Raw genomic sequence first — 21230 nt, 5'->3', positions numbered from 1 at the left:
TGGGGGGGGCTCCGGCGGGGGGAGAAAACCCCATCAGCGGGGCCGGCGGGGAGTGGGAAAACCGAGGGCCGGGGGAGAACGAAAGATGGGGGGAAAAAAGGGCGAGACGTGGCGGAGAAACAAAATCAACATGGAAGTTGCCTTTTCTCCATTCAAGTTTCCTCCGCTGCCCTCCCAACCCTCCACTTCTTACATAACTCACCTTCGGGCGGACCGCAGGAATTCTTATTTCATTGTTCCCAGCATCTTCTGGGAGCGGGACGCGGCTCCTTGAGGTGCTCCAGCCTCCTGCAGTCCTCTATCCAAAAGGAGGCGAGAGTGGCATCTCTACCCAGCAAAGGGGGTACCAGCTCTGCTGCCAGTGCCATATGGTTGGCACGTCATGCGCGAGAGCTATCACATGAGAGCTAATGATTGACATGCGCTTGCATTCAGGGAGATTTGTCTCTCTGGGGAAGGAGGACTCGCCATCTGTCACTCTGTACTCTAAAAAAAAAAAAAAAAAAAAAGAAGAAAAAAAAAAAACCTCTTCCAAATCTCCAGCTCTGCCTACACGCCGCAAAATGGGACCCGGGCGAGATGCAGGCGATGGCGGGGCCGGGAGGAACAATGGAGCCAGCGGGAAAACCGACCATCCCGGCTGGGCCAAGCGTGGCGGGGACACAGGCGGGCGCTGGGGTGAGGGGGGAGATGCCACGGGGACCCTCGCTGGGAGCTGGCATCTGCGGCTCGCCGCAAAATGCCGCGGCGGCTCGCCCGGGTCCGTCCCCACCCTCAGCCGGCAGCCGAGCGGCGATGGCTGCGGTGGCGAGGGCCTGGCACGGGCTGGGGGCTGTGGCCGGGCATGGTGGTGGTGGTGGCAGTGCCCAGTTTGGCCACACCGGTGCTGGCCGGGGGCTGCAGGTGTGGCCTGGGCAGGGCTGGTAGCTGCAGGGCTGTGTGTCCCCACGCGGGCGGCACATGGACCCGCTGGCACCCCCTTGGCCGCACAGCCATGCCAAGGTGCCTCCACCCCACGGCACAGCCCCACGCAGCCTTTGGCACCCTCTGTGCTCACACAAACACACACACACCCCCCGGCACACTCACGCCCTCCCCGATGCACGCGGGGGCTGAGCCTCCACGGATGCCAGTCCCACGCTGGTGGTGGCCGAGGCCCGGCAGTGCCACGGCACAGCCAACGAGGCCTTTGTCTGTCGGGCAACTCCTCACTGCTCTGTCACCCTCCGGCCTCCAAATCTGTCCCCACCGCGGTGTCTGTGCACCCAGAAATCGCTGCTGCCCTTTTGGAGAGCAGCAGCAGCAGTGCCAGGGAACCCAGATGGGCACACGATGTCCCCAGAAGCCACATCCCATCACCCGGCGTCCCGCTCCTGACTGCATCCATTGAGGTCGATGCTGTGTCCTGCATCTCCTCTGTCCCCACAAACCCGGGGGTCAGGACCTGCCTGGCTTGAGGGGTGTGGGCAGGGGTTGGGTGTCACACACTGGCCATGCACAGTAGGCGAGGGTGGCACGACCACGGCGTGGACACGGTGACAGTGGTGGCTGTGGCCGTGCCCACACGCAGACAAAGGGCTGGCCATGCCTGGCCACCGGGGCTGTGCCAGGGCCATCGGTGGTACCCATTCCCCTGGTGCAGGTGCCGGGGCTGGCACATGACAGAGGGGCTCCGCCGGTGGCGAGCGTCCCCCCGGCACTGCCGCTGCCGAACCCTCCGACTGTCACTCACGGCTGCGGCCGAGCAGATGGCACCTGGGCTGGAGCCGGCCCGCGGGGAGGCAGGGCCCACCCTGGCCCTGCCAGTGCCGGTGCCATGCTGGGCGCCGATTCCAGGGCATCCTCCTGGCACAACACATCCCTTTCCCGCAGCACCGTCCAGCTCCCTCTGTTGCTGCCATCTTCCTTTGGCTGGTGGGTGACCTGCAGGTATCACCGTGCACCAGGAGCCCACCCTCACCTGATGCCCGTGGCACACCAGAGCCAGCTCTGGGTAAGTCCCCACTCCCCTGCCATCGGTCCCCAGGCCAGAGGACACCCAGCCCTTAGAGGGTGGCCACTCCCCAGGTGTCAGGGCAGCGAAGCCATCGGTGCCCTGGTTCCTGGCATCAGACTTACGGCCCATGGGGGACCAGTGGGGATCCTCAGTCTGCCTGAGGCTGAGGAGATGCCACAGTGTGAGTGGCCGAGCTGGCCCGTGCGGGGACAGGGATGGGGACAGGGACAAGCCACAAGCCCCTGGCCCAGTGTACCCGTTACAGCCTAATTAGCAGCCGGCGAGCGCGAGGGTGGGCGCTGGCGTGAGGCTCATCAGCATGCGCAGCGCTTGGAGGGAGAAGAAAGTGGAGACATGAAACAGGGAGAGGAGATGAAAGGGGAGCAGGGAGATGAAAACCCAAACCACTGCCTCGTGGGTGCCCTGGGCTGGACTGTGCCCGGACACGGCCCAAGGAGAGGGCAGGAGTGGGATCCCGGTGCTGTCCCTGTGCTGTCCCTCCCACCATGGCCGGTGATGGCACAGGGCACAGCAGGGCAGGGGCAGCCCCATCGTGGTCCCTGGGTGACTTTGGGCAGGGGCTTCACCCAGGGAGGTGAGCAGGGATCTGGCAGCGCAGGGGCTGGATGAGCAGGATCCATCCCACGGGAACTGGGGCTGCCCTGTGCAGCAGGGGCAGGTGAGGCTGACGTGAATCCAAGAACAGGCACAGTTTGGGGAGCAGGGTGGGAACGGGGGGGAGCAGGGAGGAACAGGGGCAGGGCTGGGTGCTGCCTTTTTGGGTGTGGGGGCTGGAGAGATGGGCCCGGTGACCCCGGGGCTCTGCTCCCCATCACGCTGATGTGTGCAGGGACAGGCTGTCCCAGCACTGCCACCTCTGCTCCCTGGCCACCTCAGTTATGTCTCTGGTGGCCTCAGTGCCAGGCAGGCACAGTGGGGAGTTTGGCTGAGGCGTGAAGCTCTTTCCTCCTCCGAAATCCTCCGTGTCCCTTCCCTCCCTCCAGCAGGAAGGCGATGGATGCAGACGGGGACCCCGCCTGTGGCTCCAACCCTGAGGTGCGTGCCAGGGGACACATGCCATGAGGAGGGACACGGTGAGGGCACGGAGGCCGGTTGGCACTGGCAGAGCCAGTGGTGGGAGCCGGGTGCTGGGTGGTGCTGGGACCCGGCTGGGAGCCAGCTGGGCCCGTGGCGGCTCCAGCGGCCCCGCGTGGGGCGAGTTTGCCAGGGCTCAGCCGCTGCCGCATCCCCAGCGTGAGGCCAGCGCGTGGCACCACGGCCACCGCCTCAGCCAGGCCACGCTGCCCCTCCCCGGTGTGGCACGAGGGTCATCCCAGCTGGCCCCCATCGCCGATGGGGTCCCTGCTTCCCCTCAGCGAGGCCGATCCATGCGGGGCCCGAGCGATGGATCCGGCTTCGGCATCTCCCCGCGAGCGGTGGCGGGGGGAGGCGGGGGCCGCTGCCAGATGGAGCCGGCTCTGCACTGCAATATTTCTGGGAGGTGAAGGCTGGGGAGAGATGGATGCGCTAACGTGTGGCGGAGCCACCGCCGGGAATGTCACTGAGGGGAGGAGAGCGGCGGGAGCAAGAGCTGAGCCCATCCCTGTCCCCATCCCTGTCCCCGACCTTGTCCCCGCTGCCTTCGGGCCGGGTCCCTGGAGCAGCTCCTCCCTCGTAGGACCCATCCCTGGGCATCTTCCAGTCACCGGGTGAGCAGGGCCCCAGCTGCGGGTGGGGGGATCTGGGGGATGGGGAGGGGTGGGTGGTGCCCTGCCTATCCCCGTGTCCCTGAAAGTCCCTGCAGTGGTGACACAGGGTCATGGGTGGGGAGCCTGGGAGGAGGAAGCTGATGGAGGAGGGAAACTGAGAGAAGAGAGGGGGGCCTGGCTGAACTGGGATCGGGGGGGTTTAGGGTTTAGAGAACCCCCTCATCCTTTGCCAGAGGAGGATGGGGAGATGCTGTGCCAGCCCTGGGGCTGTGGTGTGGCTGCTTCACCCACCGGATCCTGCTCCCAGAGCTTCCGAATTCCTGCCCGTATCCCTGACCTGTGTCCCCCCCATGTCTCCCCAGCCTGTCCCTTACAGTCACACACAGGCCAGGGATTTGACAAGTGCTTTTTAAGCCATACGTTGTTAATTAGGAAAATGACACCTGGGAATTGCCCAGTGGGAAACTGCCGGAGCTGCGGCTCCGTGTGGGGCTGGGGATGGACGATCACGGCGTGGGGACACACGGGACTTGTCCCCCCCTGCCCCATGCTCCTTTGACACCCGGTGTGTTTGCCCCTGCTGGGGTCAGATGCCCTTTGGGAACAGCTTGGGGGGCTGGGACAGGGGACCCCAAGCCAGGGCTGGAGGGAGCTGCCATTGTGCCACCAGCAGATCTGGCTGCTGGTGAGGTAACGCGGCCACCCTGATGATGTCACAAAAGTCTATGACATCACAACTGGGCTGTGATGTCACCAGGCTGCAGGAGTGGCCACAGCAGCCCCTCCATGGCTGCCCTGGTGGGTTGCGGGGCACACACTGGCAGTGCCACCGGTGCAGGCGCGGCTGAGTGGGGGCTGCTAGCAGCGGCCTCTGCCCCCCCTATGGCTGATGGCAGCTGCCTGGGCCCATTTCAGGGGCTGCTGGGGCCCGGTGCTGGGAGGATGTCATGGTTTGAAGCTGCACACGGGGCTGGTTGGGGCTGCCCATAGCCAGGTCCCCCTCCATCACCCCCCATCTTGCTCACCTGCCCCCCAAAGCCAGGGACAGGCAGCTGGTGGCCCTCCCAGAAGTGCACTGAGTGTGTCAGGCCTCAGCCAGACAGGTGGGCGCAGGTGAGGGGACACCGGGGTGGCACCAGGGACAAAGGCCAAGGGTTGGACTCGGAGCTGTGGGGCTGGGGGTGCCACGTCCCATCTTAGGGGATCTCAGGCCACATCCCTTGGGAGTGGGTCCAGCCTGGTGCTGCCATCGCAGAGCTCAGCTGCTCCCGCCAGCCCTGCAGCACAGGGGACCCCAGTGTGGGGCACCTCGGGGTGCTCCCCCCATCCCTGGGTGCTCCAATCCCTGGGGACACCAGGGACCCCCATCCCGCCTCCCAGGTGCCTTCGGGGACCCCCACCCGAGGACCAGCACCCCCACCCCAACCCCGAGGTGGGGGGGGCCCGGCAGGGAGTGGATTTGGGGAGATGGGGAGGGTCTCCATGGCGACAGAGCGCGATGACGACAGTCGCCATGGCGAGGCTGCGTGGCCCGGCCCGTTGCCATGGCGATGCGCCTGGCACAGCGAGTCGCCATGGAGATGGCCGAGGGATGGAGCGGTCCCCATGGCTTGGGGACCGGGTCTGGGATGGGATGGGGGAACGGGGGTGTCCCGGGGGCTCAGCCCCCCGACCCCACAGGCGAGGCCTCGCCGGTGCAGCCGCCTGCCCGGTGCCGCCTCGTGCCCGGTGCCGCCGCCGCCGCCCGGGATCATTTTCACGAGGCTTTTCCACTCCAGTTCACACTCCCATCTGACAGGCCCAACTTCTCATTTTCAGAGTAATCACTCCACTGCACTAATTGCACATGCAAATATGCAAATTCGTATTAATTAATTACTATACTAATTAGTTCTGTGGTATTTGCGAGTAATAAATCATTCGGAGGGAGCGGGAAGCTGGAGACCTGGCCCATTTACACTTCGCATAAAAATTTAATAGGCGCTCCGGCTGATCCGGGACAGCCGCGCTGCCACGCTTAAAGGCACAGAGCTGGCCTGGCACGGCGTGGGGGGCACCGGCCCCCCCGGCCCTGCCGTGGCGAGGGGGTCAGGGCTTGCAGAATGGGCAGGGAAAAGCAAAAACAGGGGGAAAAGCACCGGGGAGGAGGGATGGGGGTGGTTTGGGGGCGGGTGATGGGAGGGGGGTGATGGATGTGGTGGCCTCAGTCGTTTCCTGGTGGGGAAACTGAGGCAGGGAGGGGGGACTGGGGGTCCCCACTGCTGCACCCCAGCATGGGGGGGTCTTCTCTCACCTGGGGGTGTCAGGCCTCTCCTGGCAGCCAAGGATGGGGGTACCTGGGGGGGTCACCCTGCTCGGCAGCTGGGCTGGCTCTCACTGGCCACTGTCGCTACATTGGCATGGAGACCACGCCAGAATGGTGACCATGCCGAAGTGGTGACCACACCAGAATGCTGACCACGCCAGCACTGCCACCAGACCAGCACCATGACCACACTGGCACCAGGACCACACTGGCATCATGATCGTGCCAGTGCCATGACTATGACCACACTGGCACAGTGACCACATGCCACCACACGCCAGCGCGGTGACCACACTGTCACAGTGACCACATTGGCACCATGATCACTCTGGCACTGCCACCATGCCAGCACAGCGACCATGCTGTCAGGGTAACCACATTGGCACCGCAACCAGGCTGGCACTGCCACCACGCCAGCACCGCCACCACGCCGGCACCGCGCTCGCGCCAGCCCGGCGCAGCCGCTCCCCGCTGCCACCTTGGGGGATTTTGCGAGCCTTTAATTGTCGTAAGCACAGATTAATTAAGCAGCGATAAACACAAACCCATGCATTATTGATGAATAAGGGTGAGTTCAGGTTGGTGCGATCGGTGTAATTAAATATAAACCTCAAGCTGCCCATTGTTAACGGACAAATTACATTACTATTGTGACACGTGTCGGGGCGCTGCGGCCGGCAAGGGGCTCACGGCCTTGCACCTCCACCCATGGCCCCCGGAGAGGGGGTGTGGGGCAGGAATGGGGACCCCCCAGCACCGGGGCCAGGCCCTTTTCCATCGTGGATCTGTGGGCGGCAAGGGTGGTGATCCACAGGCCCAGGGACGTGTCACCAGCCCACGGATGCGTGGGGACAGCGGGAGAGATGGGGTGTCCCTGCAGGGCCCCAGCGGGGTGGGGGGACATGTGGGGGCTGCACACGCACCGGTGGCACAGCCCTGGCACACACATGAACACACACATGGAAACGTGGACACACAGAGATGGCACATCCCTGGCACACACATGAACACACACATGGAAAGTGGACACACACGGCTGGCACACCCCTGGCACACACATGGAAACGTGAACACACATGGATGGCACAGCCCTGGCACACACATGGGAACGTGGACACACAGAGATGGCACATCCCTGGCACACACATGTGCCCATCCCTGCCTCACACACACATCCACACACCCCCAGACTCCTCCTTCCTTGTTCCCTCCTCCCCCACCCAAACACCCCCCGTGGGGCAGGGTGACCCCCGCCCCACCGTGTCCCCACATCCCTGGCCCCCCCCTCCATGACCAGAGCCCCCCCAAGGGCACCGCACTGTCCCCTACATCCCTCTGGGATCCCCCTGTGCCAGGCGCCGTGGCTGTGCCCCTTCCCCGCGGGCACCGGGCTCTCCCCGTTGCGTCCCCGGGGACACCCCCACACCCCCACGGGGACAAGTGACAATGACCCCGGGGGGCTGCGGGAGAGCGGCGAGCCCGGCTGTGCCCCCTCGGCCCCCCTCGCCCGGCGCGGGGTGGGGGTGCCAGCTGGAAGCTATTTATTAACCAGTCATGGTTAAATTGGTTTATAAATTAACAGATGTTTTAACTTTATTTTTTCTTCTGGGAATGGAGGCAGCAAACTGGTCTGTGCTGGCGGCCGGGACCCCCCCGGGGGGGGGGGGGTCAGCGATGGGCTGGGGGGAGCGGGGCTGGGAGCCCCCCTTCAGCCCACCCTGGCAGGGCTCCGTGGGAGCCCCAGGATGAGTTTTGGGGTCCCACCTCCGCAGGAAAGGGGGAGGGTGGGGCTTCAGGCTGTGGAGGGCACGTCCTACAGGTAGGTAGACTGAGGCACATGATGTCCGCCAGGCAGAGGAGACCCCCGGGCTGCCTCTCCGAGTCTCCCCACTGCACCCCTTCCCTCCTGGAACCCTCCGGACCCCCCACATTCCCCCTTTATCCTTCCGGTATTCCCCCACAAAATTCCCCCCTCCAGGGTTTTACCCATCCAGCCCCTCCCGGGCCAGGCACACCCTGGCACTGGGCTCTGTGTGCAGGAACCCCCCCGAACCAGCGCAGCCCCCGCTTAGGTGTGTGCCCACCCAGGGGGATGTTGCCCCAAGACCCCCCAGTGCCCCCAGCCCCCGATCCCACCCCGCGGTGTGGGTGTGAGGCTTGGCGTGGGCCAGTGGCCGGTGGCCAGTGGCCGGTGGCTGCCAACCAGGACGGCTCCAGCCGCGGCTCCGCTCCGGCCACCCCGTGCCAAAGCCCTTGAGCCGCTGCCCGGTCCACGCGGCCGTGCCAGCCCCGGGTGGCCGTGCCAGCCTGGCCATGCCAGCGTCGGGAGTGACATCTGCCACCGCGTGCCGCGGAGCCGACGGGCACACGGGGCTGGTGAGGGCACCGATGGCACCAGGACCAGGCACAGCCCGGGGGGAGCCGCGAGGACGCAGCCCCCTGCCCACCCTCTTGGGGATTCAGGGATGGGACTCCTCCTCGTCGTGCTGGGGACACGGCCACCCCTGTCCTGCCAGGTGTGGGGACACAACGCCCCATCCTGCCGGGAACACAGGGACACAGCCCTTCCTCGTGCCAGCGTTGGAGCCCCCGCATTTTTCCAGGGATAGGGGGCTGCAGAGCCCCCCACATCGCGCTGAGGACACGGGGTTGGAGCCCCCCAGTCGCGATGGGCTATAGAGGTGCAGCCCCCCAGTTCTGCCAGCGCTGGTCAGTGCCTCAGTTTCCCCATCGCACCCCCCAGTGCTGCCCAGTGCCCCTGAGTGGGGCACTGGGGTGCTCCTTCCCCAGCCCCTCTGAAGCCCCATTTAGGGAGGGTCCCTCCCAGGTCCCCCCTTCCCCTCTGCAGCCCCCCGGGATTGTCGCTGAGGGGGTTCCCAGCAGCGAAGGGGTTAAGCCCCCTGCGCGCCCCCCCACCTTTCCACCGCCCCCTCGGGCTCCCACGCGTGCTCTGCTCCCACGCGTGTTCCCACTCCCAGCATCTCCTCTGCGCCCGGGGGAGCACCGGCCCCCACCCGCCGCCCCCGCTGCAGCTCCTGGGGGGCGGCTGCACCCACGGAGGGGTCTTGGGGTGCAGGGGGGGTCTCGGGGGGCTCGGTCCAAGGGCAGCTGGAAGGGGACACACGGGAGCGGGGTGAGGGACACCCCCGCAGGGCCGGGCGGGGGACCCGGAGGGGAACACCGGGGTGAGGGGCACTGAGGGGGGGTCTCGGCACCCCCGCCCATTCTGTGGCCACGCCCCCTCGCTGCACAGGCCCCGCCCCCCTGGCACTCACCCTCGGACCGGGCGGTCGTCCCGGTGTGTTTGTCCCCACGATGCGCTGTCCCCACAGGGCCCTGTCCCTACGATGTCCTGTCCCAGTAATGTCCTGTCCCCGTGGCACCCTGTCCCCACAATCCTTTGTCCCTGATGTACCCCATCACCACGACACTCTGTCCCCAGCACACCCTGTCCCCACGATGCTCCAACCCTGGGACACTTCGTCGCCATGGGACCCTCCTGGGGACGATGCTCCACCCCCAGCACACCCTGTCCCCACGATGGTCCATCCTGGGGCATTTCTTCCCCATGGGATCCTGTCCCCACGGTGCTCCACCCCCAGCACACCCCGTCCCCGTGGTGCTCCATCCCTGTGGCACCCTGTCCCCGTGGCACCCTGTCCCCACCATGCTCCGTCCCTGGTGTGCCCCACCACCACGGCGCTCCGTCCCCAGCTCTGTCCCCATCTTGTCCCCACGACTGTCCATCCTCACACCCCTCTGCCCCCGTGACACCGCGCCGCGTCCGTCCCCACGGCTCCGCGGTGGGCGCAGGCTCCGGCTCCTCGCCGGTGCCCGCTGGCGGGGGGCGAGCGCTTCTTCCCTCAACCTGCTGCTATTTTTACTCTCTCTGCGGGAGGATTCGCTGCTGCGCGGAGCTGCAGCCCCCGCGGCACCGCGGCACGGGCACGGGGACGGGCACGGCACGGGGACGGGCACGGCACGGGGTGCCCACGGTACTGTCCCGGCGACGAGCGGGGCCATGTGTGCCACACGTGTGCCTAGAAGGTGCCCCCGTGTTCCGGGCCCGGTGCGGCCCCCCCGTGCCACGCTGCAGGTGCCACCCGCGGGTGACGGTGCGTGGGCGCGGGCGCGGGCGGCGCGTGCCGATCCCGGGGGGCTGCGGGTGCCGGCGCTGCCGCAGCGCAGGGAGGGGAGGGGGCCCGGCCACCCCCTCACACGGCGTCTTCGTGGGTGGGAAAAGCGGGAACAGCAGCGGGATGGAGCCCGGGAACCTGTTGCCATAACGACTCCGGTCCCGGGATGGGGACGGTGCTCAGAGCCTGGCACGGGGACACCCGGCACGGGGACACCCGGCACGGGGACACCCGGCACAGGGCCAGCCAGGGTGCAGGGTGACCGAGGGCCCCTCACCTTGTCGCCAGATTTTGGCCTTCCTGAGGACACTGGGCTCTGCTGGTGCCTGTCCCTGTTGTGTCCCCAGCCGGGTGGTCACTGTGCTGTGCCACAGGGATAAGTTTGTCACCCAGAGCCAGGTTTTGTCACCCGGAGCTGGGCTTTGTCACCTAGAGCTGGGCTTTGCCACTCAGAGCCGAGATTTGCCACCCAGAGCCAAGATTTGTCACCCAGAGCCGGGCTGTGCCGTGTTTTGCCGAGCTTTGCCGCGTGGTGCCGGGCGGGCGGGAGGCTGGTCCATGGCTCGGTGCCACTCGGGTAAATATTTTGCTGGAGCGGCGGCTGCTGGCCCACGGCCACCCGCAGCCGTTGGAGCACCGGGAGATCCGGGGGACGGAGCCAGTTCCCAGCTCCCCCTTCCTCGTTCCTGCTCAGAGGCGGCTTCCATCGACACCGCCCCGGGACATCCCAGGAGGGGACGAGCCGCCGCTCCGGCTGCTGGCGACCCCGCTGTCCCCCTGCATGGGGACCCCCCGGTTGTGCCCCCTCGGTGGGGTCTGGAGAGGTGCCCTCGATGTCCCTCGGTCCCTGCCTGGAATGTGCAGCTCTGGTGCCGAGCGTTGCCCTGGGGGATGGACCCCCCGCTTCCCCAGGGGGAAAATTTTGCGTCCCGTAGGATTTTCTATGGGGGAAATCTCCAAAAGCTGGGGAAGAGCCAGGGCAGGTGGGCACAGCCCTGGGTGAAAACACAGCCACCCACCCCCGGCATCCCGGCGGCTGCAGCTGGGGGTGGGGGGGACCCCCGGCACACAGGCGATGGGATGTTTCGGGACTCCCGTGTCCCCACGGATGTCCCCTGTGCATATCCCCAGAGTGGTGTCCCTGTCCCGTGTGGCACAGAGTAGCCGGGGGGCTGGAGGGAATTTTGCCGCTGCCCACACAGGGGTGGGAGCGGCTATCCCCCTGTCCCCTGCCCCCCCGCCTCTGGGGAGACTCAGGCACAAGGGACAGGGACACATATGGAGCCACCCGTCCCTGTCCCATCCCAACCGGCCACTGCAGCCGGGGTCCCCCATGGCAGGGAAGGGGTTAAGGACCCCCCACGGGTTGGCTGAACCCCCTGGGGGGCTCCCCAAGGACTCATTACCGCGGCCTCAGCCCCCCTGCCCGGGGAGGGGGGGATGAATAATTCAGCGCCTGGTAGGAAGACGTGTCCTCCCTCCCTCTCCTTCCTCCTCCTCCTCCTCCTCCTCACCGGCTCTGCCTTCCCCACCTCCCGCCACTCTCATTCCTCGCCGTACCGAGCCCCGGGTGCCAGCGAACTCCGCTCGGTACCGGTGGCAGAGACCCCCCCTGGCTCCGGTGACTCCCGGCCAAGGCCATGGACCCCAAGGAGCGCAAGAAGATCCAGTTCTCCGTGCCGGCCCCCCCCAGCAACCTGGACCCCCGCGCCGTCGAGATGGTGAGGGGGGCGAGCGGGGAGCGGGGCCACCCCGGGGGTCCCTCCTCCGTCCCAGGGCAAAGCGCTGCCGGTGACCTCGGGACGAGGAGGGACCCCCGGAATGACCGTGTGGGACGGGAGGGGGACACGGGAGAGCCCCAGGGTGCTAGAGGGAGGCGGGGAGGGACGGGGACGGTGGGGACGGGATGGGGACAGAGCGGGACAGGAGGGAGGGGATGGGATAATGGGGATTGGAGGGGACAGAAGGGACGGGATGGGACAGGGAGAGCAGGACTAGGGGGATCAGAGGGGACAGAGGGGACGGACAAGGCATGGGATGGGACAAGAGGGATCGGAGGAGACAGGAGGATCGGGATGGGACCGGCAGAGCAGGACTAGGGGGATCGGAGGGGACAGAGGGGGCAAGGCAAGGGATGGAAGGGACAGAGGGGACGGGGAGGATGCGTTGGGACAGATGGGATGGGACAAGCGGGAGGTGGGAGGGGACAGAGGGAGGGAGGGAATGGATCCGGGGGGAGATCGGAGGGAACAGAGGGGACAGAAAGGAGACGATGGGACCGGCAGAGTAGGACAAGGGGGATCGGAGTGGGCAGGGCATGGGAAGGGAGGGACAGACCGGACGGGACTGCGTGGGGGACACAGAAACGGACGGAATGGGGGAGAGACGGGGACAGGACGAGAGAGCTCCAAGGTCCCCGTGGAAGCTGCGGTCCCGCGCAGGGAGAGTTGTGGCGGGGGGACGGTACAGGGACAGGGACAGGGACAGGACAGGGATGGCACAGGAGAGAAGGGGAGGGATGAGACAGAGGGACAGGATGAGGACAGGGATGGGATGACGGGGACAGGACACGCTGGGGGTCGGTGCAGCCACCCCCACCGGTTGTCCCTGATCCAAGAGGACGTCCCCAGCACACGCCGGACCCAGAGCCGCCCCGGAGGAGCTGGTCTGGGGCTCTCGTGGGGCTGGGACGGACTGGGGACAGCCCGGGGACCCCGCGCCGGGTGGGCTCGTGGCCCTGCACCCACAGGCGCACACACGCTCACACACGTGCAGACACCTGTCCCTGGGGCGCAGGGCAGGGGACAGGGGACCCGGGGCGTCCCCAGCCGGTGACACCCCGCTGTGCCCCAGATCCGCCGGCGGAGGCCCACGCCGGCCATGCTCTTCCAGCTCTCCGAACACTCCTCCCCAGGTGAGCGGGGCAGGGGTGCGGAGCGGGGCAGGGAACGTCCGGCCCAGGGACGGGAGGTGGTGGCAGGGATGGGACATGGTGTCTGTCATGCATGGTGTGGCATGTCTGGGATGGGACATGGTGGCAGGGAGGGGACGTGGTGGGGGAGTGGGATGTAGTGCCACCTTTGGAATGGGATGTCTGGGATGGGACGCAGTGGCGGGGAGAGGACGAGGTGTCACATAAGGAAGAGGGTGGCAGGGAGGGGACGCGGGTCCCCAGCGGGCAGGGTAACCCCTGGAGGGGGGTCCGAGGGTGGGAAGGGCCCTGCCCGGCTCCGCTGGGTGCCAGTGTCCCACTCATCCCTCTCTCCCCGGCGCCGCTGATGCAGAGGACGAGAACCTGCCCTACCAGGTGAGTGAGCGCCGGGATCCCCGACACAGCCCCGCTCCCCCGTCCCGTGTCCCCCGGGGGGGGTTATCGGGGCCCAGTCCCCGCGCCTGGAGCTTATCGGCTCCTTGCCGGCACGGGCACACGGCGCCAGCGCCGGGGACGGGAGCGCGGGATGGGGACATGGAGCTGAGCCAGGCTGTGGAGCTTGGCCGCGGTGCAAACCAGCGCGTGACCGCCGCGGGGTCACTCGCCCCAGTGTCCCCAGTACTGCGTCCCCAGTGCCACATCCCCATGGTGGGGTCCTCATCGAGGCGTCCCAAACACAAGGTCTCCATAACAGGGTCCCCATCAGGGCCACCCCAGCACCACGTCCTCATGGCAGTGTCCCCATCGTGGGGACCCCAACGCCACGTCCTCATGGCAGTGTCCCCATCGTGGGGACCCCAGCAGCATGTCCTCATGGCAACGTCCCCATCGTGGGGACCCCAACGCCACGTCCTCAGGGCAGTGTCTCTACAATGGGGGTCCCCAGCATAGGATGCCCATGGAGGGGTCCTCAGGACGGTGTCCCCAATACCCCGTGCCCAAAGCAAGGTCCCCGCCCCAGGGTCCCCATTGTGGGGTCCCCAGTGCAGGGTCTCCATGGCAGGGTCCCATCATGGTGTCCCCAACACCATGTGCCCAGTGCCACATCCCCTTAGCAGGGTCCTCATTGCTGGGGAGGGGGTGGGTGTCAGCCTTGGGTCCCCATCGCAAGACCCCCATCGCAGCCCCCCCACATGGCCGGGGAGGTCCTGGCTCTCCCGGGGCTGCGGTGACCCCCGGGGGGACACCAGGCCCCCCCACCCAGACGCCGCTCCCCCCGCAGCGCTCGTCGGGCGAGGGCTGCCTGCTCAAACCAAAGAGGACCAACCCGTGTGCCTACACCCCGCCCTCGCTCAAAGGTACCTCCCGCGGGGGGAACGGCGGCTCGGGGGCAGCGGGGGGGCTGGGGGGACACCCCGGTGCTCCCAGTGCTCCCAGTGCTCCCAGTGCTCCCAGTGCCCGGTGACACCGGCGTCTCCCCAGCGGTGCAGCGCATCGTGCAGTCCCACCTGGAGAGTGGCATGGGCGGGGGTGACAGCTCCGACGGGGAGCCCGATGACGGCTGCGACCCCGACAGTGCCCTCGAGTCTGGTGAGGGGGACGGGCGTCATGGGGATGGGGCTGCCGGAGCCCAGGGGATGTGGGGACATGGATGCCGGAGCCTGGGGGACACAGGGATATGGGGAGGGGGATTCTGGAGCCCAAGGGATGTGGGGATGTGTCGGTGGGGCCGCTGGAGTCTGGGGCATGGGGACGGGGGACTGCCAGAGGCCAGGGGACAAGGGGACACGGGGACACAGAGACAAGGATGCCGGAGCCCAGGGGATATGGGGACAAAGGGACAAGGCTTCTGGAACCCAGCTAACATGGGGATAGGATTGCTGGAGCCGGGGGGACACGGGGAGATGGGGACGGGGCTGCTGGAGCAGGGACAGGGGTCATCATCCCCTGTAGCGCTCGGGACAGGGCGTGTGCCGGGATTGGGACACGGACTGGCTGCTCCCGGGGCTTCCTGTCCTTTGCTGCCTACTCGCCCGCCGGCGAGGCCACCACGTCCCCCCGTCGGGCCGTGTCCCCGTCCCCCGCGGGGCCGGGTGACGCCAGCCGGACCCCCGGCCGCTGTGTGACGCGGCATCGCCCGGCCCCGGCGGTGCCCCGGTGCCGCGCGTGCCTCGCGGTGCCCCGGCCTCATCGACCCCCGCCCGGGCAGCTCCGGGGAGCCAGGGCAGAGCCGAGCGCAGCTACTTCCCCGCCGGGCTCAAGGCGCACAAGCGGAAAGGTAACGGGATGGGGACGGGGGTGGCGGAGGGATGGAGATGGGAGTGACGAGGGCACAGGGATGGAGGAAGGATGGGGACGGCCGGAACATGGGAGGAACAGGGATGGCAGAGGGGTGGCAGGAGCATGGGCATGGTGGTGGGATGGCGATGGCGGAGGAACAGGGGTGGCAGAAGGATGAGGATGATGGGGACACAGGGACAGTGAGGGGATGTGGCTGCTCGTTGCATCCCCTCACCTGGGGATGCCAGGCGGGCACCGGAACTCGGGGTCCCGTCCCCCCCGCGCCTCAGCGGGGTCACCTCACACTGGGGATCCCCGGGGCCACCGTGCTGGCTCCTACAGGCGGGCAGAAGGTGTCCTTTGCCGGCGGCATCGACGAGCGCGAGGAGGACCTGAAGTCGCTGACGGTGTCGGAGATCCCCGAGGACCCCGAGGGAGCGGAGGATGACGAGGAGGAGCCGGGGCAGGAGCAGGACGGTGGCACCGGGGGTACGTGGGGCATTACCCCCCCACCCCCTATCCCTGCTGTCCCCGGTGCCACCACGCCCGGTGCTGACGCCCCGTTTCTGTCGCCAGAGCGGCGACACGTTGGCTTCGCCGAGGTGCCCTCACGCCCCATCGGCACCGAGCGCCACTCGCCCACCTACCCGCTGGGCACCAGTTAGCTGGCACCGGACACCGGGCACCGGCCCCCCGGCCCCCCCGGCCCCCGCAGCTTCGCCTGTGCCCCCCGGCTGCCCCCCGCCCGCTGCCTGCGCTTCGTCTGCCGTGCGCCACGTGCCGTGCGCCATGTGCCGTGTGCCGCGCCATGCTGGGCCGCGCCGGGACACGTCGGGACCCCCGGCCACGGCCGCCCCCTCCCCACGGGCCTTGTGCCCCCCCGGCTGCCGGCGCAGGAGCCGGGGATGGGACCCCCGGGCGCTGGTGGGGTCTGGGCCCCCCCTTGGCTGCTGCCCCCCGGCCCCCACCGAGCAGAGACCCCCGCCCGCAATAAACGGCTGTACAGAGGCTGGAGCGTGTTTGGGGGGGCTGCGGCCATGGGGGGCTGGGGGCTCTGATCCCCTTCGGGGGGGGTTTGAGCCCTCTTGGGGGGGTGACAGAGTGGGGGTGTGGGGCAGGGGATGGAGGGGGTCTGGGGGTCCGGGGGTCTGGGGGTCCGGGGACCAGAGCAGGAGATGTGGGACAGGGCCATGGGGTGCCCCATGAGCAATCCCCCCCCCCTCCCATGGGCAATGGTGTGTCCTTCGCCCCACTGATTCCCCCCCTGTGGGGAATGGTGTCTCCCAACCCTATGGGCACCCCCACACCGGGGAATAGTGTCTCCCAACCATGGACCCCCCCCCCCCCACCGGAGAATGGTCTCTCCCAGATCCACTGACACCCCACAAGGGTCTCCCTTGCTCACCCCACAGACACCCCCTCTCCACACGGGGAATGGTCTTGCCGTCACCCCACTGATTTCCCCCTTTGGAATGGTCCCTCCCAGCCCTACTGATTCCACCCCCCAAGAGGAATGGTTATTGATCTCTATTGATCCCCCGCATGAGAAATGGTCTCTCCCAGTCATAGTGATTCCCCCTTCCACGCGCAACGGCCGTTCCCAGCCCCACCGACCCCCCCCTCCCGCGGTGAATGGTCTCTCCCAGCCCTGCTTCCCCCTCCCGCGGTGAATGGTCTGTCCCCCGCTCCCCCCGCAGCCGGCGATGGTCGGTGCCGGCGCAGCCTCGCTCTGGAGTTTCCCTTCCGGGGTCAGAGGTGGCGGCGGGGCCGGAAGCGGCGCCCGGCGGGACCCGGACCCGGCACCGGCACCGGGAGGTACCGGCGGGGACACGCGGGCTCCGGGGCACCCCGGGGGCTCACGAGCATCCCCGGGCCCGGCTCTGGGGCGGGCGGTGCCGGGCTGTGCGCGGGCCCCGGTGGTTCAGCCTCGGTGGGGCCTCGGTGCCGCTCCCGCGCCCGGGAGCGCAGCCGCCGGTGAGAGCGGGACGGGACGGGTCTGTCACTGCGGGTTCTGCGCTCAGTGCCGGCTCAGGACCCGGTTATCGGGACTCGGTCCTACGGAGCCTAGTTCCCAGCGCCGGGAGGCCTCCGGCAGCCCCGGGGCTCCCGTTCGGGCCCCGTCCCCAGGGCAGCCCCGGCGGGCCCGGGGCACGGGCGGTCCCGTTATACGCTCTGGCCGCGCTTCACCGGCGCTCCCGGAGCCCTTCGGGCGGATCTCGGGTTTCCCGGCAGCGGGACCGTGGCGCGGGGAGCCCCGAGAGCGGCCGAGGGGCGAGAATCGCCCGGGTCCGAGCGGCTTTCACCGGTGTCACCTCCGGGAACTTGCGGGGAACGGGAGTCTGGGACCGGGCGGGTGTCGGGGAGGCTCCTTGGAGGGCAGAGGGGCTCGGGGGTCCCGGCACTGCCCTGCCATCCATCCCGTGGCAAAGTCTGAGCTCTGGGATACCCGCGGGGGTCCCTCGGGGCCGGGGGCTGCAGGGTGGGGGCTCCGAGCGAGGGGTGGGTCTGTGCTGGGCTCCCGGGCTCTTCCCGCTGCTCCGGGGCCCTGGAAAAGCCCTTGGGCTTCATCGAGGAAGGGCAACGCCGGGACCACCCCGGGGACCCTTTTGCTGGGGGGAGGGGGCGGCGTGAAGCCCCTCCGTGGCTGTGCCCGAGGGTTCCACATCCCGAGGGTTCCACATCCCGACCCCCGGAGCGGCCCCGCGGGACCGGGGGGTCGCAGCACGGGGGTCCCGCGGGGGCTCCGAGTGCCGAAACCCCCAAATGCTGGGCTGGGCTGTGCCTCCCGCTGCCTTTGGGACGTAGGAAGGAAAGCCCGAAAATCTCAGCCCAGACCTTCTGGAAATGAGGGGAAATTTGGGCCGCTGCAGGGTTCCGCGGCTGGCTCCGGGACAAAGCCGCTTTTCCTGAGGCTCTCTGAGTTTCCCCATCTCTCCCTGCAGTGCCCGGGGGGAACAGGCTCCCGGGGGTTCACTTTGCACTGAACCGAGGCCTCTCCAGTGCTTTGCCGAAGCTGTTGGATCCTTCCTGGCTTTTTTGGGACGGCAGTTCGGTGTCTGGGTTAATAGTGACCTTTTTTTGTTGTTTTAAAGGGAAGCTCAGACACCTCTCAGTGCCCAGCGGAGCAGTCGGGGTCTCCATCCCTCTGCTTCTCCAGGTGCTCTCTCACCTGGCAAACTCCACCCTCTGGAATATCCCACAGTGATCCCATGTCCGTCACCCCTGGGATGGCTCAGGGGGCTGCAGGGGTTCGGGGGGTCCCACTGTGGGTGTTCCCCACCCTGGGCTGCACGTCCCGAGAGAGGGGACAGAAGAGGGGACAGGAGGGATTGTCACATGAGCCCGGGGGAAGCGTGGGAGGAAGGAGAAGTGGTGTCATGGGGTGGGAAAAGCTCCTGACTGGGAGGTGGGTCATTAATGAGCAAACGGTGCTAATGAGGGGCTGGGGTTGGCATGGGAAGGTGACACAGGGAGGGGGTGACACGGGGCTTCGAGGGGCTGTGGTGGGGTTGGGATGTGCCTTGGCACAGCCTCTGGGAATGTTTTGGTGGCCAGTGTCCTACTGGAATGGGCTGACGGGGTTTTGGGGTGGTGGCACTGGGCTCTGGTGGTGCTGGGCTGATGATCTTTTGGGGCGGTGGCGCTGGGCCATGGTGGCACTGAGTTGTGGTGGCACTGGGAGGATGATGGCTCAGGGCTGCTGGTGGCACTGGGCTGGCAATGTTTTGGGGTGGTCGCACTGGGCGGCACTGGGCTGATGATGGCACTGGGCTGTGGTGGCACTGGGCTGATGGGGTTTTGCTGGGTGTTGGTGCTGGATACTGGAGCAGGATTTCACCACCCGCCTCTCCTCCGTGTTTGCTTCCTGCTGGGATCTGCGGGATGTGGCGTCACCCTTGTCCCTGCAGCCCCCATCACCTCCTAATCCCCAAACCAGGAGGTTTTCCCAGCAAAAATCCTTCCCCACAGTCCCAAAATCCCCTTCTTTCAAGGCAGAGAAGCCCAGAAAGGTCCCTGGAGCGTCCCTTGGGCTGTGATCTGTCACCCAGGATGTCCCTCCGGGCTGTGATTTGTCACCCAAGGTGTCCCCTGGGCTGTGATTTGTCACTCAGGGCATCCCCCAGGCTGTGATCTGTCATCCAGGATGTCCCCTGGGCTGTGATCTGTCTCTTGGGGTGACCCCCAGGCCGTGATCTGTCATCCAGGATGTCCCCTGGGCTGTGATTTGTCACCCGGGGTGGCCCCCCAGCAGCATTTGTCCCTCTCTGGAATGGAATCCTGGAATAATTTAGGCTGGAAAAGCCCTTCAAGATCACCAGCCCTTAACCCAGCACGGCCGAGTCACCCCTAACCCGTGTCCCCAAGTGCCACATCCACACGTTTTTTAACCATTCCAGGGATGGCAACTCCACCATTCCCTGCCTGACTGTCCTTCCAGTGAATAAATCCCCCCTGATGTCCACCCTGACCCTCCCTGGGCACAGCTTGAGGCTGTTCCTTCTCACCCCATCCCTCATTCCCTGGGAGCAGAGCCAAACACCCCCCCCCCCCCACCACCGACCCCCTCCTTCCCGGCCCCTGGGCTGCCGGAGCGGGATGCGGAGGATGCTGGAATGCATAATGGAGCACCGGGGCGCTCAATAATTCATCTGTCACCCAGGAACAGCCACGTTTCTCCACGTTCAGCCCCTGCTCCGAGCTCTCAGCTGCTGGAGGGAGCAGCTCCAGTGGAGGGGGGATGGTGGTGGTTTGTCCGGGATTCAAACATTCCTGCTCTGCCCCACAGCGCAGGTTCTCCCTCGGGAATTGGATGGTTTGGGAGGGCCGTGTGTCCAAAACAGCCTAAACCTCCTTGGGAAGGCTGGGATTAGTGATGGATGAGCTGCACCAGGGTGCTCTGGTGCCGTGTCCTGCCGTGTCCCCGTGTCCTGCCACGTCCCAACACCCCGTTGTTGACCCCGCTCAGCATCCCAGGATCAGGTCCCTGGAGCATCTCCGGGTGATTTTAAAGCACTGTGAAAGTTGGGGAGGGGCTGCCTAAGTGCAAAGTGCTGTTGGAGGGGAGGAGGAGGCGGCAGCAGCCCCGGCGTGGGGGGATTTATTATTTATCCCTCACAGATGTCCTTAACTTTTGTCACTTCGAGCCGGGCCCGGCGCGCGGAGCAGCTGATCCGAAGTGACAAGGATTCCAGCTCCTTCCCAAGCGCCTCCAAGAGGGACTAACAGGGACTTGACAGGAGTCCAGCTTTGTTCCCTTTCCAGCCCCAGCACTCCCGGGGGTGGGATGCAAAAACCGCTGGCTCAGGGATCCAGAGTGCCCCAAATCGCCCCAAATCGGGCTGTGCTCGGCTCCTGCAGGTGCTCCTGGAGCATGCCTGGCTTCACATTCCTTGGGGATTTCCACTTCCCACAGATCTGGGCACAACCTCGTGACCTTTTTCCCTGGACTCTGCAGCCTCCTGGGTGTCACGAGTGGGATCTGTGGTGGACAAACCCCACTGGGATCCTGGCGGGCACAGAACTGCCGGGGCAGGAGCTCACGCCCGAAACAGTCCAGGGGGGATTTTTTTGGAGGCAAAACATCCTTGAGCAGGAGGATTTAGCAGGGAAGGAGTTGGTGGCCGTGCCGTTGCCGTGGGTGACTCGGAGGTGGCGGGGCCGGCGCTGACAGATCCCTGGCCCGACCTGTTTTGGGATCCTCGTTCCGTGTTTGTCTCCCACGTGCGCTCCCGTCACGCTCCCTTCCCACAGGGGCCTCCTTGTGCTGCGCTGACGGAGAGGAAAAATCTCCATACAATGGTTGGCACAGCTGCAGGAAAACAGCCCCGGCCTTCCAGCGCCTCACTCGTGCCGGGATCGTGTGCCCGGCACTGCCAGGCGGGGCCGGGACACGGAGCAGCTCCTTCCCTGCTGCCTTTGGGACACGGAGCAG

The 21230-nt window shown here is 66.9% G+C and overlaps 3 protein-coding genes and 1 long non-coding RNA gene across 7 annotated transcripts in view; 3 read left to right on the top strand and 1 right to left on the bottom strand.

Moving 5' to 3' along the window:
- Nucleotides 1-1041, bottom strand: part of LOC121664593 — a 21680-nt gene extending 20639 nt beyond the window's left edge. Inside the window, exon 1 of the long non-coding RNA XR_006016041.1 lies at nucleotides 203-1041. This is a non-coding gene — a long non-coding RNA (uncharacterized LOC121664593). The remainder of the gene's footprint in view (nucleotides 1-202) is intronic.
- Nucleotides 1042-7284: 6243 nt separating this feature from the next.
- Nucleotides 7285-11516, top strand: LOC121664590 (translation initiation factor IF-2-like). The gene is made up of 2 exons (XM_042027982.1): nucleotides 7285-10723; nucleotides 10841-11516. Exon 1 carries the CDS (start codon nucleotides 9420-9422, stop codon nucleotides 10524-10526), a length of 1107 nt encoding a protein of 368 aa, XP_041883916.1. The 5' UTR covers nucleotides 7285-9419; the 3' UTR covers nucleotides 10527-10723; nucleotides 10841-11516.
- Nucleotides 11517-11675: 159 nt separating this feature from the next.
- On the top strand, nucleotides 11676-16306 carry PPP1R1B (protein phosphatase 1 regulatory inhibitor subunit 1B). Its single transcript, XM_042027983.1, has 8 exons — nucleotides 11676-11867; nucleotides 13000-13060; nucleotides 13431-13453; nucleotides 14301-14376; nucleotides 14501-14608; nucleotides 15228-15296; nucleotides 15641-15787; nucleotides 15875-16306. The coding sequence occupies exons 1-8, from the start codon at nucleotides 11787-11789 to the stop codon at nucleotides 15961-15963; spliced, it is 654 nt and encodes a 217-aa protein (XP_041883917.1). The 5' UTR covers nucleotides 11676-11786; the 3' UTR covers nucleotides 15964-16306.
- A 705-nt stretch (nucleotides 16307-17011) lies between these two features.
- Nucleotides 17012-21230, top strand: part of STARD3 (StAR related lipid transfer domain containing 3) — an 18944-nt gene continuing 14725 nt past the window's right edge. For 2 of the 4 annotated variants that reach the window (XM_042027980.1, XM_042027976.1), the window contains exon 1: nucleotides 17012-17113. The gene's annotated coding sequence lies outside the window, so the exon portion shown is untranslated. Of the gene's footprint in view, nucleotides 17114-17152; nucleotides 17273-21230 lie in introns of those variants that run through there. The other 2 variants (XM_042027978.1, XM_042027977.1) reach the window with 2 other exon arrangements.

The sequence above is a fragment of the Corvus kubaryi genome, unplaced genomic scaffold, assembly GCF_017639235.1.
Source record: "Corvus kubaryi isolate FWS band 111438036 unplaced genomic scaffold, C.kubaryi_AGA036_p1.0 37301, whole genome shotgun sequence".
NCBI classification, from domain to species: domain Eukaryota; kingdom Metazoa; phylum Chordata; class Aves; order Passeriformes; family Corvidae; genus Corvus; species Corvus kubaryi.
Note: the sequence above shows the minus strand (reverse complement) of the source record. Positions and strands in the feature narration are given on the sequence as shown.